The 19143-nt window shown below is 46.3% G+C and overlaps 1 protein-coding gene across 4 annotated transcripts; it reads right to left on the bottom strand.

Annotated features, from left to right (window-relative positions):
* Positions 1 to 3602: 3602 nt before the first annotated feature.
* Positions 3603 to 14080, bottom strand: LAX1 (lymphocyte transmembrane adaptor 1). Of its 4 annotated transcripts, XM_009189356.4 has the most exons (6): positions 13821 to 14069; positions 13550 to 13687; positions 7668 to 7777; positions 7097 to 7207; positions 6429 to 6508; positions 3603 to 4633 (listed from the first exon to the last, which is right to left on the bottom strand). In XM_009189356.4, exons 2-6 carry the CDS (start codon positions 13636 to 13638, stop codon positions 3827 to 3829), a joined length of 1197 nt encoding a protein of 398 aa, XP_009187620.2. In that variant the 5' UTR covers positions 13639 to 13687; positions 13821 to 14069; the 3' UTR covers positions 3603 to 3826. The 4 variants fall into 4 exon arrangements, with proteins under 4 accessions (XP_009187620.2, XP_009187615.2, XP_031512669.1 ...); XM_009189351.4 differs by having other exon boundaries at positions 13550 to 14080; XM_031656809.1 differs by lacking the exon at positions 13550 to 13687 and having other exon boundaries at positions 13821 to 14073.
* Between the last annotated feature and the right edge of the window lie 5063 nt (positions 14081 to 19143).

The following is a 19143-nucleotide window of genomic DNA, read 5'->3' on the forward strand; positions in this document are numbered from 1 at the left end:
GGAACTTAGTAAACCTCTGTATTTTGTACTAAACAGTATCCCGAATGAAGACACACAATCAACATAATATGGGTTTGAATAATTAGTTCACTTTATTTAACTAATTAAGGAATCAAAATGGGTTAGTTATCTTTGTTTGTTTGAGGCAGAGTCTTGCTATCGCCCAGGCTGGAATGCAGAGGCAAGAATACAACTCACTGCAGCCTCGACCTCTTGGGCTCAAGCGATCCTCCCACCTCAGCCTCCCGAGTAACTGGAACTACAGGCAAGCACCACAATGTCTAGCTAATTTTTGTATTTTTTTGTAGAGATGAGGTATTACCATGTTGCCCAGGCCGGTCTTGAACCCCTGGGCTCAAGCCATTTGCCTGCCGTGGCCTCCCACAGAGCTGGCATTACAGGCGTGGACCACTGTGCCTGGCCTTGGTTATCTTTATATCTACTTTTACATCCTATCCTAATCTTGAAAAGATTTCCTCATATTTAGCATTATCGAGTGTATGAGATAAGACAATTAGTCAAAATTCCCTGGCAACCAATGTGAGAAAACAAAACCATAAATTGAAAGAAACAAATTAACATTCAATAAAAAATTTTTCATTGATTCATTTGCAAAAAATTCTTAAAACAAGAAATAAACAGAAAAGTTACCTATCTAATAGGAGACAATCTACAGTGCATTAATCATTCTTGATTTGGAAGAGTATGTAAGTGTGATTGGCTGATCGCGGTATCCAGCTTGTTGGTGTGTAAACAAGCAAGAGCTGCCTTAGGGCCCAGCGTGGTGGCTCACGCCTGTAATCGCAGTACTTTGGGAGGCCACAGCAGGTGGATCACCTGAGATCAGGAGTTCGAGACCAGCCTGACCAACATGGTGAAACCCCATCTCTACTAAAAACACAAAATTAGCCAGGCCTGGTGGTGGGCACCTGTAATCTCAGCTACTTGGGAGGCGGAGGCAGGAGAATTGCTTCAAGTTGGGAGGTGGAAGTTGCAGTGAGCCGTGATCATGCCATTGCACTCCAGCCTGGGTGACAAGACCAAAACTCCGTCTCAAAAAATAAAAAAGAGCTGGCTTAGTTTATTCCAGGACCTGCCCCCAACTGATACGTTGTCCCTCCCACCCTTAATGGGTGACAGCTGTCTTCATAACTTCTAATTTAGATCCCATAACTTTTCATCCCCTCTTAGTTATGAGAATTCTCTCATGCCAACGTTTAAGATTTTGTTCAGTCCATTTAAGCTTCATTCTCACATAGGATACAAACTTCTCCTTACTTGACTATGGGGTTGTCCTTTCTCTGCCCTTGCTGCTGCCCTGGTTAACCCTGCTTGGTCATCAGTACCAGACTGTCATGGTTCCCTCTGTGTGGCATGAATTTAAATGCTGGCCACTTGGTGGAGTAATGGTCTGTTTTCACTCACAACACTTCTGACACCAAATGTGTGGGGTTTTTCCCCAACAGCCGACCAATTTTCCAGCTTTCTGGACACCAGTTGGGTGTCCTGCAATTCAATTCTTACACTAACCTGCCTGTCCTTATCTACAATAGTTTGACTTATTTAACCCAAATATATATATATAAGTAGTTACAGAATTGCTAAGCCATGCCTCTGTGAGATACAAATTTACCAACCAGAGTGCAGTTTTTGTATGTAGTTCTTTGTGTCCTTATCTACAGTTACAAGTCAAAACATTGTTTTCCAATTTTAATTGTCAGTTCTTTTTTTCTCCATCCCTTTCAGTTAGTTGATATCATACATTTATAATACAATTAGATTCCTTTGCCACAATTTGACATCCTGGGTTCCCTTGACAGTCTGTTCATTTTTTTAAAATTTAAAATTTGCATATAAAGCCCCTTTGTCTAGTGTATAGTTTTTTTTTGTTTTTTTTTTTTTTAAAGACAGTCTTGCTCTGTCGCCCAGGCTGGAGTGCAGTGACGCGATCTCGGCTCACTGCAACCTCTGCCTCCCAGGTTCAAGTGATTCTCCTGCCTCAGCCTCCTGAGTAACTGGGACTACAGGCGCACACCACCATGCCAGGATAATTTTTGTATTTTTAGTAGAGACAGGGTTTCACCATGTTGTCCAGGACAGTCTCGATCTCCTGACCTAATGTTCCACCTGTCTCGGCCCCCCAGAGTGCTGGGATTACAGGTGTGAGCCACCGCACCCAGCCATGTGTATAGTTCTTGTGTTTGCAAATGGATATAGTCATGTATCCACCACACGGTACCATACAGAACAGCTCCATCAGCCTAAAAATTCCCTTTGCAGCCCATTTGTAGCAAACTTCCCTCCTTTTCCCAGACCTGGCAACAACTGATCTGTTCTTCATCCCTATAGTTTTGCATTTTCCAGAATGTCATATAAATAGAATTGCACAGCATGTAGACTTTTAGGCCTGGCTTCTTTCACTTAGCAAAATGGATTTAAGATATGTCTATATTATTGTGTGAACCAAGAGTTCATTTTTTACTGTTGAGTATGGATAAACTCAAGGAATGGATATCAACAGTTTATTCAATCACGCGTTGAAGGATATCTGGATTACTTCTAGTTTTTGGTAATTATGAATGAAGCTGCTATAAACAGTCATGTGTGAGTTTTTGTGTGAACTTAAGTTTTCAGTTCACTTGGGTCAATTTCTAGTAGTGAAATGGCTGGGCCATATGATAAGTTATGCTTATAAGAAAAGGTTTAACAGTTTTTCAAAGTGGCCCTGATGCTTTGCAATCCCATCAGCGACCAGTGAGGGTTCCTATTCTTCTGCATCCTCACCTACATTTGGTTGCCCACACTTTTTTTTTTTGAGAGCGACTCTTGCTCTGTCACCAGGCTGGAGTACAGTGGCACAATCTCAGCTTGCTGCAATCTCAACCTCCCCAGCTCAAGTGATTCTCCTGCTTCAGCCTCCTGAGTAGCTGGGATTACAGAGGCACACCACCACACCCGGCTAATTTTTGTATTTTTTGTAGAGAAGGGCCATGTTGTCCAGGCTGGTCTAGAACTCCTGGCATCAAGTGATCTGCCCTCCTCGGCCTACCAAAGTGCTGGGATTACAGGCATGAGCCACTGCACCTGGCCTGCCTATACTCTTTAAAATGTAAATTGTCCACCCCACTCCACTCCAACTTCTTCCTTCCTTTTGACCTCTACCTGGATTATACAATAATCGATACTCCTGCTTTGCCGCCTGTTGGTATTAATGAAGGTAATAATCTTAGAGTACTGTGCACGACTTTCCTGCTTTCCTCACAGTTCTAGGAAGCAGTTTCAGCAAACGTTCTTAGGCTGGCGCAGGAGATAACTACACACTGCTTGAGAAGAATTCCCTTCTGGAATTCCCAAACCTCTGCTTTTGTGTGGCCTCTTAGTTCCCTGCTCATCTCAGCCTCTTTTTTTTTTTTTTTTTTTTTTGAGACGGAGTCTCACTTTGTCGCCCAGGCTGGAGTGCAGTGGCCGGATCTCAGCTCACTGCAAGCTCCGCCTCCCGGGTTTAGGCCATTCTCCTGCCTCAGCCTCCCGAGTAGCTGGAACTACAGGCGCCCGCCACCTCGCCCGGCTAGTTTTTTGTATTTTTTAGTAGAGACGGGGTTTCACCATATTAGCCAGGATGGTCTTGATCTCCTGACCTCGTGATCCGCCCGTCTCGGCCTCCCAAAGTGCTGGGATTACAGGCTTGAGCCACCGCGCCCAGCGTCAGCCTCTTTTTAATCTAACCAGTGAATCCACTGAAGCACTAAGGTGATCACGGGTCTGCACCAGTCTATCCCATAAGATAGACTACTTGATGTGGCTTTACGGCTGGGTATCTGGGTCTTCATTCATCAGGAAGGAGCTGAGTGCCAGGCCCCTGCTCAGAGTCCCTGCCTCCTAACTGGGCAGTTAGCACATTCTCATAGTCATTGGAGTCCTCATTTGACATCTCTTCTCTATGTTTCATCTGACTGTTCTCACTCTGTGTGAATGCCTGAAAGTCTGCATAATCCCCTGAAGCAAGGGATGTCCTTTTGACACATCGGACGGGGGTCCCTGGATCATCTGTCTTGTCCTCAACATGACCTATGTTTGAGGATGGCACATCTTTCTCAGCCTGCTGCTGGCTTCCACTGGGATCTGCTGCTGGAACATTTTCATAGTCTCTGCAGCACTGAAAAGTCACCCAGAGCTGCCTCTCCTGGATGGCACCGAGATCCAACCCTGTCATGTTGACATAGTCATTTGAGGTCTGAGAAGAACCTTCTCCATTGCTGAGTGAATCACTGTCCTCAGTTTCTGGAGAATACAAACTGGTGCAGTCACCAGCATCTGCACAGCCCTCATCTCTTTCCTCAGTAAACTCCAGCTTCTGGGCACTGGGAAGAACAAAGAGATTTCTGGAAGGGCTTTTGGTAGAAGCTAGAGTCTCAGCAATCTCTTCTGCTGTGGGGACATTGACATACTCATGCGAATCCTCTGAAGAAATGCTTGTGCAGTCTCTGGAAGCTCTGACATTGATGCAGCGTGCTGAGGGAGTGAGGCTCTCACACATCTGGGGGACCATGGCATTATCATAGATACCCACTGCGTACTCCACGGCATGGACGTGGGCTCTATGCTCCTGGAAGGCATTGCCTGCTTGGGAGGGCTATGAGGAAGAAAAGGAAGCCAGCAATCAGATGCAAGCAGAAATATGGACAAAACCTTTCTTCTTGGCAAATACCACTGGCATAGTTCACTTGGCTCTCCACCTCGAAGAAAATCTCTAAATCAGGGTCCCGAACTGCAAGGCTCTACATGCCAGGTAGGTATAAGGGAAGAGGGATGAGTTTAAGAAGAGCAACAGTGCAAATGTGATGATAAATTGCAACTGGTTTTTGGCCACAGTATGGGAATCAATTTTAGGGGTGGGGAGCGGGTGGGACGAAAGTATTATCAACCAAAGAGCCCATTGAGAGGCAGTGCAATGTAGTGGCTAAAGGTGAGGCTTAGACTAAAGGTACAAATCCTAGCCTCACCACTTTGTGCCAAGTGAGTATGAGCACCTGACCTAGTCTCTCGGTGTTTTCATTTCCCAATTTATAAAATGAAGATTATCATAATATTTACATCGTAAGTTTGTTTTTATTTTTGTTTTTGAGAGGGAGTTTCGCTCTTGTTGCCCAAGCTGGAGTTCAGTGGAGCGATCTCAGCTCACTGCAATCTCTGCCTCCCATGTTCAATCGATTCTCCGGCCTCAGCCTCCTGAGTAGCTGGAATTACAGGTGCCTCCTACCACCGCCTGGCTAATTCTTTTGTATTTTTAGTAGAGACAGTGTATGTTGTGTTACCAGGCAGCAGACACACAAACCTGTTGGTCCTGTAACAACCTCATTTGATCAAACACTTTCTACATCAGCTACAGTGCTGAATGACTTACAGATATTTCTGCTCCTGAGGGTAATTGAAATAATTGACATAAGCCCTGGAAGTAATATCCAAAGCAGGGTTGTAAGTGTGTTTTGAGCACCAATGGCATTGTTGGAATATTTGCATACCCTCCTGAGATGATTACTTTGAAGGGAGCGACATTCATTTGAATAAGCATGTTGTCATGTCTTTGTTAAAATAATCAATTGGCAGGGCATGGTGGCTCACACCTGTAATCTCAGCACTTTGGGAGGCCAAGGTGGCCAGATTGCTTGAGCTCAGGTGTTTGAGACCAGCCTGGGCAATATGGTGAAACCCCATCTCTACACAAAATACGAAAGCTGGCCAGGCGTGGTGGTGTGTGCCTGTGGTCCCAGCTACTTGGGGGACTGGAGTAGGAGGATCGCTTGAGCCCAGGAAGCAGAGGTTGGAGTGAGGAAAAAAAAAAAAATGGCTGGGCACGGTGACTCATGCCTGTAATCCCAGCACTTTGGGAAGCCAACGTGGGCAGATCACAAGGTCAAGAGATCGAGACCATCCTGGCCAACATAGTGAAAACCTATCTCTACTAAAAATACAGAAATCAGCTGGACGTGGTGGCACAAGCCTATAATCCCAGCTACTTGGGAGGCTGAAGCAGGAGAACTGCTTGAACCTGGGAAGCAGAAGTTGCAGTGAGCCAAGATCACACCACTGCACTCCAGCCTGGGTGGGAGAGCAAGACTCCATCTAAAAAAAAAAAAAAAACTACATCTATACATACCAATCAATTTCAGTTCTGACATTGTGCACTTGAATATCTATACCCTGGTGCCCTTTTTAAAATTCCAAGCACTTGCCTCTGTCCTTAATTTTTCTTTTTGGGTATAGGGAGGCCCTGAGGCTAGTCTTCCCAATTTATTAATAGGACCGCAGGGCGAGCGCCAAAGGACATGCTGTTTGTTTGCAGTGAGACCAGATCCAAGCCCTATAACTCTTTCCCCTCAGTTCTTCTGCCAGAGACATGTCATTCTCCCGAGAAGCATGACTCTTACCACATGCTCAGGGCTCTCAGAATTTCTGGAGAGGAGGCTCTCAGTACTGAAAATGCGCATACTCCTTGACTCATGTCTCCCTGAAAGGACAGAGAACAAATTCTGAAGATAGCCAGTCCTCTGAGTGCTTCAGCCCAAATAATCCCTGCATCATGGATGAACTGGGTTTGTATGGTGTCTGGAATTTCCAGCCTTGGGTCCTGTGTTCTCCTGTGTTCTGAGGTCAGAGCTATGGGGATGACACTCTGAGAACCGGAAGCCCCTCAGCTTCTGTGGCATTGGCGGATGCTATCACGGGGATTGGGAGGCTGAGAAACACGGTCCTGTGGGAGAACCTCCTCCCCGCCCCTCCTCTGCCTGTGATGCTGGCACTGAGTTCTCCTCCTTTGTGTCTCCCCATGCCTGGACACACTTGGCTTTCTTCTGTTGCCTTAATATTAAGAAAAAACAAAACTCCCAGCTCAGATGACCCTCTGCTCCCTCTTTGGAGCCCTCCAGGTTCCCCCGGAGTTGCAGCTGACGGTCTGTCTATCCCATTCTCCCTGATACTCTCTGAAGGGCAAACAGGTTTGAGAACTTAGAGAAAGTTGCTTCTGGAGGGTGAGAGGCACATTCTGGGAGTGGAAGTTTGAACATCTGGACTCCATAGATTAGAAGGAAAAACCTACCCAGGTCTTCCTGTCGCCAAGGCAAGATGTCATAAATATTTTTGGCTCTTTGTCTGGTTTGTGGCAGAGTCAGCAAGGGCATGACGGTAACTCGGAGGTAAGGAACTTGCCCTGCAAGGCAATGAGAGAGATGGGAGTCAAGGCAGGGGTCAGCTACACAGAGTGAAGGAACTCATGGGAATGAGATGGCCCCTGGATATGCTCCCCATCCTTGCCAGTTCTCACAAAAATACACTTTCAGATTTGAGTTTTCATTTGAGTGAGAGGAATAGGGGATTCCTATTTGAATTTTCATTTGAGTGAGAGGAATAGGGGACTTGATGGACAGAAAGTAAAGAGGAAACTGGACACAGGGGCACCAGGGCAATGACTTTCCCAGGGGAACTCCATCAGCACTGGGCCTTTGGAGCCACAGTTCAGGATCTTGAGTGAGGCAATGACCAGTGTATCAGGTAAGAACTGAGGACTCCCCAGGCCAATAGTTTATCCCTGGTAAATAAGCTGGGCTTTACATTCCAGGCTAGATTATTAATTCTACTATGTCTCAACTCAGGACAAACAAGGGACTCACGCTTCTTCCGTTTATTCCAGTTCCACAGGATGCAGAAAACTGCAACGACCAGGAGGATGGCAAGGAGTCCCGCGAACCCAGAAAAGATGTTGCTGATCTGGTCTTTATTTCTAGAAAAACAATCAAATGCCATGTGCTAGCTGTAGGAGGGTGGGGAGGCTGGAGGAGACATTTCCTTCAGGAGTTAGAGCCTGAAGATTTGGAATTGGAGCCGAGTGAAAGAAAGCCCAGGTGGGGTGTGGTGGAAGAGAGGGTTATCTCTGAATATTGACTTTATGAAGAGAGGGAACTTGGACAGGGGAGAAGGGAACTGTTCTTTTCAAATGCCTACCGGGTGCCAGGGGTTTGCATGTGAAATTTAACCTCCTTTCTTCCTTTCTTTCTTCCTTCCTTCCTTCCTTCCTTCCTTCCTTCCTTTCTTCCTTTCTTTCTTTCTTTTATTTTTTATTTTAGGTGGAGTCTTTCTCTGTCACTCAGGCTGGAGTGCAGTGGCACGATCTCAGCTCACTGCAACCTCTGCCTCCTGGGTTCAAGTGATTTTCCTGACTCAGCCTCCAGAGTAGCTGGGATTACAGGCACGTGCCACGACGCCCAGCTAATTTTTGTCTTTTTAGTAGAGACGGGGTTTCACCACATTGGCCAGGATGGTCCCTGTCGCTTGACCTTGTGATCCGCCTGCTTTGGCCTCCCAAAGTGCTGGGATTACAGGCATGAGCCACCGCGCCCGGCCCGTGAAACTTATTTAATCTTTACAACAATCCTATCTCACTTTGTGTCCAAGTAACCTGAGCTTTAGATTCAGAAAGGTAAAGTAACAAGTCAGAGATCACCTAGGTAGGAAGGAGCAGAGAAGAAATGTGAATCTAGGTCTGTTTGCGTCCAAAGACTGTGCTCTTTCCACTCTGCCACACTGTCCTCCAAACCTGCAAAGTCAAAGTCATTTGGCCTTGCCCTTTCTCCTTCCCTACTCGTGGCCTTCCTGGCTTGCTTGGAGGAGAGGATTAGTCAATTTACAATTAGGGAGTGGCTCTGTGACAGAGTCCATCTTGCATGAACTTGAATAACCCCCGGCACCAATTTGTGGAGCTGGTCTCCAAGCAACACGCTGTTGTGTGGAGTTTAACCAATTCACGTTCTGTGCTACCTTGCAATTCCCTGGCAGGGCTGGCGTCACTGCTCAGTTTTGCTTGGGTGTTGAAATGCGTCCAGATGATTACAACTCCAGATGGCTATGCCTAATGCAATAGAAAGCTGCCAACTGAAGTTACAGCAGGACTCAGGAACTGACGTGCTACCCCCAATTATTAGAAACCAGGGCATTTAACAGGGAAGGTTTTTGTCCCCTTGAGTTTTAGGGTTATTTATACAACTTTCTTTCTTTCCTTCTTTCTTTCTTTCTTTCTTTCTTTCTTTCTTTCTTTCTTTCTTTCTTTCTTTCTTTCTTTCTTTCTTTCTTTCAGACAGAGTCTCGCTCTGTTGCTCAGGCTGGAGTGCAGTGGCATGATCTTGGCTCACTGCAACCTCTGCCTCCCAGGTTCAAGCGATTCTCCTGCCTCAGTCTCCTGAGTAGCCAGGATTATAGACACCCGCCACCACGCCAGGCTAATTATTTTTTTTTTTTGTATTTTTAGTAGAGATAGGATTTCACCATGTTAGCCAGGCTGGTCTTGAACTCCTGACATCAAATGATCTGCCCGCCTCAGGCTCCCAAAGTTCTGGGTACAGGCGTGAGCCACCGCACCCAGCCTATCCAAGTTTCTAGTGGGCATTTCTAACTAGCTGCCTAACAGACATCTCAAACCAAAACATCTCCCCACATAAACCTGCTACTCCCCACGTGTTTCCCATCATCTAGTGACTTAGTCAAAAACCTTGGAGCCATTCTTGACTTGGAGCTCTTTTTCTTTCATGCCCCACTTCCAGTCAACCAATAGATTCTGTCTGCATTACCCTGGGCATTTACCCCAAACCCAACCACCTCTTGCTCCTCTGTTGCCACCACTTGGGTCTAAGCCACTGTGTTTCACAGGAATCTTTGTAATAACGTTCCTGGTTGGTTTCCTTGCTTTAACTCTTGGCCCCAACATACTATCTTCACGCAAAAACCAGTGTGATAATTCTAAACAGTAAGTCAGATCACATCCCTCCACTGCTCGTCACTCTCCGTGGCTTCGAGTAACTTAGAATAAAGTCTATAGTCCTTCCTCAGTGACGACTTTATGGCACAATATGATCTGGCCTCTGCCTACCTCTGACCTTATTTCCTACCACGTTCCCTCTGACTTTGACTACCAGGATCCCTTGCCCATGCAAAGCACAGTTCTGTGTCAGACCTGCCACTCCCTCTCCCAGGAACCCTCCTCTCCCAGCTGTCTGCATGACTGAGTCCCTCTCATTCAGGTCTCTTCTGAAATGTCAAATGTCATCTCCTCAGACAGGTCTTCCATGGCCACACCCTATTACTTGCAGTCCCCTTGCTGTGCTCCATTTTTTCTTCATATCACTGATGACTGATTGATGTATCTTTTTTTTGAGACGGAATTTCGCTTTTGTTTCCCAGACTGGAGTGCAGTGGCACAATCTTGGCTCACCGCAACCTTCCCCTCCCGGGTTCAAGCAATTCTTCTGCCTCAGCCTCCCGAGCAGCTGGGACTACAGGTGTGCACCACCACGCCTGGCTACTTTTTGTATTTTTAGTAGAGATGGGGTTTCATCATATTGGTCAGGCTGGTCTCGAACTCCTGACCTCAGGTGATCTGCCTGCCTCGGCCTCCCAAAGTGCTGGGATTACAGGCATGAGCCACCACGCCCAGCCTGATTGATTGATATTATACATTCATATGCTTACCTGTTTATCATTTTTTATTAAAAAAAACAAAAAAACCAAACAACAACAACAACAACAACAACATTGAGACAGGGTCTCCATGTGTTGCCCAGGCTGGGTTTTGAACTCCTGGGCTCAACTGATCCTCCTGCCTTGGCCTACCAAAGTGCTTGGATTATAGGCATGAGCCACCACATTCAGCTCTGTTCTTTATTTGACTCTCCCCTTTGACTATGAGCTTCCGGTAGTTATGGACTTGTTTATCCTGTTCACCTAGTGCCTTAAATAGTGCTTGGTACTTTGTAGGGCCCTGATGAATATTTGTTAAATGAATGAATGACTGAATTAATAAATAAATGAACTAACATAGAAATAGTTTTAAGTGTAGTACAGCCGTTATGGAAAACACTATGGAGGTTCTTCAAAAATTAAAAATAGAACTACCAAGGCAGGGCATGGTGGCTCACGTCTGTAATCCCAGCACTTTGGGAGGCCGAGGCAGGCAGATCACCTGAGGTCAGGAGTTCGAGACCAGCCTGGCCGACATGGTGAAACCCTGTCTTTACTGAAAATACAGAAAAAAATTAGCTGGGCGTGGTAGCACACGCATGTTTTCCCAGCTACTCAGGACGCTGAGACAGGAGAATCTCTTGAACCCGGGAGGCGGAGGTTGCAGTGAGCCGAGATTGTGCCATTGCACTCCAGCCTGGGTGACAGAGTGAGACTTTCTCTCAAAAAAAAAAAGAACTACCATACGAGCCATATAATCCAATAATCTCACCACTGGGTATATATCTGAAGGAAATGAAATCATATTTGAAAGACATGTCTACACTCCCATGTTCATTGCAGCATTATTCACAATAGTCAAAATATGGAATTAACCTAAGTGTCCATCAATGGATGAATGGATGAAAAAATGTGGTATATATACTCAATGGAATACTAGTCAGCCTTTAAGAAAGAAGGGAATCCTGTCATTTTTGACAACATGAGTGAACCTAGAGGTCATTATGTTAAATGAAATAAACCAGGGAACAAAAAGACAAAACCAGGTGATCTCACTCATGTGGAGTGGAAAGCTAAACTCATAGAAGTGGAGAGTAGAGGCCGGGCACAGTGGCTCACAGCTGTAATCCCAGCACTTTGGGAGGCCAAGGCAGGCAGATCACCTGAGGTCGGAGTTCGAGACCTGCCTGACCAACATGGAGAAACCCCGACTCTACTGAAAATACAAAATTAGCCAGGTGTGGTGACTCATGCCTGTAAGCCTAGCTACCGGGGAGGCTGAGGCAGGAGAATCGCTTGAACCTGGGAGGTGGAGGTTGCAGTGAGCCAAGACTGTGCCATTGCACTCTAGCCTGGGCAACAAGAGTGAAACTTTGTCCCAAAAAAAAAGGTGGAGAGTAGAATGGTGGTTATCAGGGAGGGGTTGCATAGAGGTTGGTCAAAGGATACAAAATATCAGAGAGAAAGAATAAATTAAAGGGATCTGTTGTGTAACTTGATGCCTATAGTCAATAAAAATGTATTGATGGACCAGACGCGGTGGCTCATGCCTGTAATCCCAGCACTTTGGGAGGCCAAGATGGGTGGATTACCTGAGGTAGGGAGTTCGAGACCAGCCTGACCAACATGGAGAAACCCTGTCTCTACCAAAAATACAAAAAAGTTAGCCGGGGGTGGTGGTGCATGCCTGTAATCCCAGCTACTGGGGAGTCTGAGGCAGGAGAATAGCTTGAACCTGGGAGGCAGAGGTTGCAGTGAGCAGAGATCACACCACTGCACTCCAGCCTGGGCGACAGAGCGAGACTCCGTCTAAAAAAAAAAAAAAAAAAAATCAAAAAACAAAACAAAACAAAAAAAGTGTTGATGACTATAGTTAATAAAAATGTGTCATATTCTTGAAAATTGCTGAGAAATTTTAAGTATTCTCACCACAAAAGAAAATTGTGAAGTAATGTGTATCTTAATTAGTTTAATGTAGCTATTGTACAATGTATACATATTTCAAAACAACAGGCTATCATGATAAATATATACAATTTTGATTTGCCAATTAGAAATAAATAAAAATAAATGAAGAAATAGTTTTGGAGGGATGCTTCAGGCTTCTGATTTTTGTGAATTCATTGCTCATCAATACACATGTCTACCTGCAAGTGACATGTGTTTGCCATGGTAATAACATTTATTTTCCCAGACAACTGCAATTTTATTTTATTTTTTGAGACAGAGTTTCGCTTTTGTTGCCCAGGCTGGAGTGCAATGGCATGATGTCGGCTCACTGCAATCTCTTTCCCGGGTTCAAGCAATTCTCCTGCATCAGCCTCCCGAGTAGCTGGGACTATAGGAGCGCGCTACCACCCCTGGCTAATTTTTGTATTTTTAGTAGGGACGAGGTTTCACCATGTTGGCCAGGCTGGTCTTGAACTCCTGACCTCAGGTGATCCGCCCCAGCCGCCCCCGGCCTCCCAAAGCGCTGGGGTTACAGGAGTGAGCCACTGCACCTGGTCAGCTACCAATGTTTTTAAAGTTTCAACTGTGGGTGGATTTTAAATTGTTTGTATGAGATTGAAAGTAGTAGCAGTAATTTATACCCACGATTAGTCCTGTAAGATTTTACATCCTAAAGACATATCTGTATTATATTTATCACTCCATTTTTTATTCATGACAAGTTTTTGGATCTCAAAACACATCCTTGGAAAACTCAGCCTTTTGTTTCTGTCATGGTGACACCTAGGAAAGACTGACAATAGGGTTCAGGGCCTCTGAGAGGTGAGAAATCCAACCAGTCTAAGCAACTAGCTTTAAGGACCAGCGTTACCACAGTTTTTCCTCTACCAAATATCTTCTTTCTTTCCTCAATACCTTCCTTTCCCCCTAGCACCCCTGAGCAAATGCCTCCAAGCCTAGAGTTTGGTGGTCTTAGTAGACCCGAGCCTGGGTGTTGAGAGGAGACAGCACTGCTGTGTAAGAAGCTCCTAAGTGTGGACTAGGACCTTCTGCCTAAATCAGGGCAGGGTGGAGCTCACCACCCTGAGTCACTCACCTGTCCAGGCTGCGGGGAGTCACATGCAGAGTGCTGGACTCCAAGGTCCTCCCTCTGATTGTCGAAAGGGTTGGAGTGACACCATCCATTGTATCAGGAACCTTTGAGATGCTCTCTGGTTTCAGCTTCTAAGTTTCTCTTAATCATAATCAGTTAGCCAGCGTGTCTGCCACTTCTCCCCACCCCCACAACAAACTGCCTATCTTGTGTCTACCTCTGAAATGTCAGGCCAAGTTGACCCAACATACAAAAGCAACATGTTTGGTTCTACCTGGACGTGGCTAATGCCCGCTGCAGGAGGTGCAATCTCATCCGGATGTGGTGCTTCCAAGTGAGGTGGCTCAGGGAGAATCTATGGCCTCTGCCTTCTGGTGGAAACGTGAGGGGCACAGAGGGGGAAACTGCCAAGAGGCTCAGGAGAGGCTCCGTGAGAAGCTCATCTTCCTTCAACACCCAAAGCAGAGTGAAAAGAGCAAACCACTTTGCCAGAATGGAAACAGAGAGTCAGTCACCGGAAACGACACCACCAATGTGCTAATGAAGCACAGGGCACAGGAAACGCTGCTCAGCTCTTAATCTGCTAGAAGAAAACATATCTTCAACCCACCGTTCCCTGGGTTTGCCAGGTGCTCTGTGGTCTGTGATGAGTGTGATTAAAAATGGGGCAGGGTAGTAGAGAACTTGTGATTCTTCACCCTGGGTTTCTGAGACACTTAGAGTTTTACAAGTCTTCAGTTTTACAGTGTTTTCTAAGCAAGTTAAGGAGCACTGGAGGTTGCCTTTTAGAGTCAAATGCAGATCTCCGGGACCCTCTTCTGATTCAGTGGGTGGAGGGTGCAGAGGGGCCAGGCTTTGGATGTCAATGCTTTGCAGGTGAATTTGATGGAGCTTTCAGGTGATTTTGATGGAGCTGGTCTGTTTCATGTTTTGGGAACCTCTGCTCTGGGTACTACCTTAAGAATAGAGGTTATGCTGGGTTAGCAGGACCCCTGCTCCCCAAAGGCGACCTTTCACAGCTCCTGGCTGCTGGTGATCTCCTGTTCTCAGGGCTCTTCTGAAGATCAGTCACAGTCTTACTTGTCACACACCTGTCTCAGAAGCTGAACAAGTTCATCCCTAAGAGCTACCCGAAGTGTTCCAAACTTTGAAGATCATTCAAAATTTGTTGCTAACTCCCCTCCCTTCTTGAGCCTACTAATCTCCAGAAACGCTCTTTGCATCTTGGGAGAGTCCAAAGAGAAGGGGCCACTAAGACTGTTGTGAGGATGTAAAGAAGAACTTCTCTGATTGCACTTTCCACGGTGAAATGAATTCCCAGATGAATGGAAGGGCAGACCAGCAGTACCCTCCTAGAACCATGCCTCCCTCCCATCTCTTCCCAGTGGACATTGAGGTCCTCAGCTTTCCTGAGGTGACAGCCCCTGGCTTGTCTGCATCCAGACTCTCACAGAGTCCCCAGGGGCTGCAGAAAGTGGCTGCAGACTTTCCACAGAGCTTCATCATCCAGGTCCTGGACCCCTTCCCTCCTAGGAGCTTCACCTGGTAGGAAGCAGAAATAGCTCAGAGGCAGCTGGTGCTGGAGCTGGAACCTGGGTCTCTGCCCACTTCTCCTTTGGATCAGGTCTGAGTAGGAACTAGGACTACTCACAAGATCCATCATGCTGGTGGCAGGGACTGGGGTCCTGGGCCATTGGAACCAATAAGGGACTGTGTGTGAATCAGGACCTTGGAAGGCAGTACAAGGAAAGGGCACGTAGAACCAAACCTCAGAACCATGAATGCTACTCAAAAAAAAAAAAAAAAAAAAAAAATTCTTTCTTTTTGAAAGAACTTTTCCATTGCATGTGATCATTTCAGGGCCTCACTTATCTTATCTACCCAATCTGCTGCAGTTAGACCAATCTTCCCTCTGATTGTCCGATTCTCTCCTGCCCCCACATCTGAGGGGAATCACCACCTCAGAGGCAGCTGCACAGGTTACCTGCCCCAGGCTGCAGGTGAGTGCCAGGTTTTCAGGCCCCGGCTGTGCCCCTCATCCTGCTCTCCTTTCCTTCCCCATGGGGCAAAATCCAATCAAACTGACAAACTAAAACAAAATGTCGGTAGCTGAAATGATTCATCATAATAGTGGGGAAAAAACAAAACACTGGGAAATGGGGTGTTTTTTTGTTTGTTTGTTTGTTTTTGAGGTGGAGTTTTGCTCTTGTTGCCCAGGCTGGAGTGCAATGGCGTGATCTTGACTCACTGCAACCTCTGCCTCCCTGGTTCAAGCGATTCTCCTGTCTCAGCCTCTAGAGTAGCTGGGATTACACGCATGCACCACCACACCCAGCTAATTTTGTATTTTTAGTAGAGACGGGGTTTCTCCATGCTGGTCATGCTGGTCTCTAACTCCTGACCTTGGGTGATCTGCCCAACTCGGCCTCCCAAAGTGCTGGGATTACAGGCATGAACCACCGCTCCCGGCTAAGCAGTGTATGTTTTAAATCCGATTGCTCTAGTGGTGTTGATGGTGTTGTTTTTTTCTGAGACAGGGTTTCACTCCTGTTGCCCAGGCTGGAGTGCAGGGGCATGCTCTTGCTCACTACAACCTCCGCCTCCCAGGCTCAAGCCATTCTCCTGCCTCAGCCTCCCAAGTAGCTGGGACTACAGGCACATGCCACCATACATGGTTAATTTTTGTATTTTTAGTAGAAATGAGGTTTCAACATGTTAGCCAGGCTGGTCCAAACTCCCGGGCTCGAGTGATCTGCCCACCTCGGCCTCCCAAAATTCTGGGATTACAGGTGTGAGCCACTGCACCCAGCCTGCTCTAGTGTTTTAACCACTTTTCATGATTTTCTGGGGTCGGATGTTACATATGATTGTTACCAGACCCCAACGCTTACCCAAAGTTAGCCGTTGGGTTGCGGGTTTCTGCGTTATAGTCCCTTCAGTGGTTGCCAGAAAGGTGTTACAGGAAAGGGGTCCTGATGCAGACCCCAAGAGAGGGGTCTTGGATCTTGCCCAAGGAAGTATCCAGGGTGAGTCCATAGAGTAAAGTGAAAGTAACTTTATTAGGAAAGTAAAGGAATAAAAGAATGTCTACTCTATAGACAGAGCAGCCTCAAGGGCTACTGGTTGCTCATTTTTATGGTTATTTCTTGATGATATGCTAAACGAGGGCTGGATTATTCATGCCTCCCCTTTTTAGACCATGTAGGGTAACTTCCTGTTGTAGCCATGGCGTTTGTAAACTGTCATGGTGCTGGTGGGAGTGTGGCAGTGAGGATGACCAGAGGTCACTCTCATGGCCATGTTGGTTTTGGTGGGTTTCAGCTGGCTTCTTTACTGCAACCTGTTTTATCAGCAAAATCTTTATGTCCTATATCTTGTGCCAACCTCCTATCTCATTCTGTGACTTAGAATGCCTTAGCTGTGTGGGAATGCAGCCCAATAGGTCTCAGCCTCATTTTACCCAGCCCCTATTCAAGATGGAGTTGCTCTGGTTCACATGCCTCTGACAGGATTCTAAAGTGTTAAGACTGGTTTTTGGCCAGGCACTGTGGCTCACACCTGTAATCCCTGCAAGTTGGGAGGCTGAGGCAGGTGAATCACCTGAGGTCAGGAGTTTGAGACCAGCCTGACCAACATGGAGAAACCCCATCTCTACTAAAAATACAAAAAATTAGTTGGCCGTGGTGGCACATGACTGTAATCCCAGCTACTCAGGAGGCTGAAGTAGAAGAATTGCTTGAACCAGGGAGGCAGAGGTTGCGGTGAGCTGAGGTCATGCCATTGCACTCCAGCCTGGGCAACAAGAACAAAACTCTGCTAAAAAAAAAAAAATATATATATATATATATTATTATATATTTTTTTTGAGGGGAGTTTTATATATATTATATATATATATTTTATATATATATATTTTTTTCTTCTTTTTGAGAAGGTGTCTTGCTGTCTCGCCCAAGCTAGAGTGCAGTGGCGTGATCTTGGCTCACTGTAACTTCTGCCTCCCAGGTTCAAGTGATTCTTCTGCCTCAGCCTCCCGAGTAGCTGGGACTACGGGCGTGAACCACCACATTCGACTAATTTTTGTATTTTTTTTTAGTAGAGACGGGGTTTTACCATATTGACCAGGCTGGTCTCCAACTCCTGACCTTGTGATACACCTGCCTTGGCCTCCCAAAGTGTTGGGATTACAGGTGTGAGCTACGCGCCCGGCCTATTTATTTACTTTTTAAGACAGTCTTGCTCTTGTCACCCAGGCCAGAGTGCAATGGCACAATCTTGGCTCACTGCAACCTCCATCTCCTGGGTTCAAGTGATTCTCCTGCCTCAACCTCCTGAGTAGCTGGGATTACAATTACTCACCACCACGCCTGGCTAAATTTTTTATTTTTAGTAGAGATGGGGTTTTGCCATGTTGGCCAGGCTAGTCTCAAACTCCTGACCTCGTGATCCACCTGCCTTGGCCTCCCAGCTTGCTGGAATTACAGGCGTGAGCCACCGTGCCTGGCCTAGACTGTTATTTTTGTGTGTGTGTGTGTGTTTTGTTTTTTGTTTTTTTTTTGCGATGGAGTCTTGCTCTATCAATCAGGCTGGAGTGCAATGGCGCGATCTCAGTTCACTGCAACCTCCATCTCCCAGATTCAAGTGATTCTCCTGCCTCAGCCTCCTAAGTAGCTGGGATTACAGTCAAGTGCCACCACACTCAGTTAATTTTGTATTTTTAGTAGAGATGGAGTTTCACCATGTTTGCCAGGCTGGTCTCAAACTCCCAACCTCAGGTGATCCGCCTGCTTCAGCCTCCCAAAGTGCTGGGATTACAGGTGTGAGCCACCGTGCCCAGCCCTAAACTGGTTTTATTTATTTATTTGTTTGAGACAGAGTCTCGTTGTGTCGCCCAGGCTAGAATGCAGTGGCATGATCTAGACTCCCTGCAAACTCCACTTTCCGCATTCCAGCGATTCTTCTTCTTCAGTCTCCTAAGTAGCTGGGATTACAGGCCATGCCACCATGCCCGGCTAATTTTTGTATTTTTTGTAGAGACAGACAGGGTTTCGTCATGTTGCCCAGGTTGGTCTCAAACTCCTGGGCTCAAGCAATCTACCCACTTTGTTATTGGAAAGGAGTCCTGATCCAGACCCCAAGAGAGGGTTCTTGGATCTCACACAACAAAGTATTCAGGACAGGCCTGGCGCAGTGGCTCATGCCTATAATCCCAGCCCTTTGGGAGGCTGAGGCAGGCGGAACTACATGTTGAGGTTCAGGATGTTCCTAGCACCACAAACGTGGCCGAAGTTCACTGTGTGAAACCAGAAAGCACATCTCTACCAAAAATACAAAGCTGGGTATAATGGCGTGTGCCTGTAATTCCCGCTACTTGGGAGGCTGAGGCAGGAGAATCACTTGAACCCAGGAGATGGAGATTGCAGTGAGCCTAGATTGCACCACTGCACTCCAGCCTGGGTAACAAGAGCAAAACTCTGTCTCAAGAAAAAAAAAAGGACAAGAACGAAAAATGTATTCAGGTGTAGAGTCCATAGACGTAAAGTGAAGAGCTAAAGGAATAAAGAACGGCTACTCAATATGACAGTAGCTCATCCCTG

Source organism: Papio anubis, chromosome 1, assembly GCF_008728515.1.
Source record: "Papio anubis isolate 15944 chromosome 1, Panubis1.0, whole genome shotgun sequence".
Taxonomy (NCBI): Eukaryota; Metazoa; Chordata; class Mammalia; order Primates; family Cercopithecidae; genus Papio; species Papio anubis.

What these genes read in the sequence shown, in the direction of transcription:
- LAX1 (XM_009189351.4), bottom strand. Translation starts at nt 13,638, where the DNA reads ATGGATGGTGTCACTCCAACCCTTTCGACAATCAGAGGGAGGACCTTG. An exon ending in CTGGAATAAACGGAAGAAGC is followed by an intron (nt 7,208 to 7,667) that starts GTGAGTCCCTTG and finishes ATTGCCTTGCAG; the next exon opens with GGCAAGTTCCTTACCTCCGA. An exon ending in CTGAGAGCCCTGAGCATGTG is followed by an intron (nt 4,634 to 6,428) that starts GTAAGAGTCATG and finishes TCTTCCTCATAG; the next exon opens with CCCTCCCAAGCAGGCAATGC.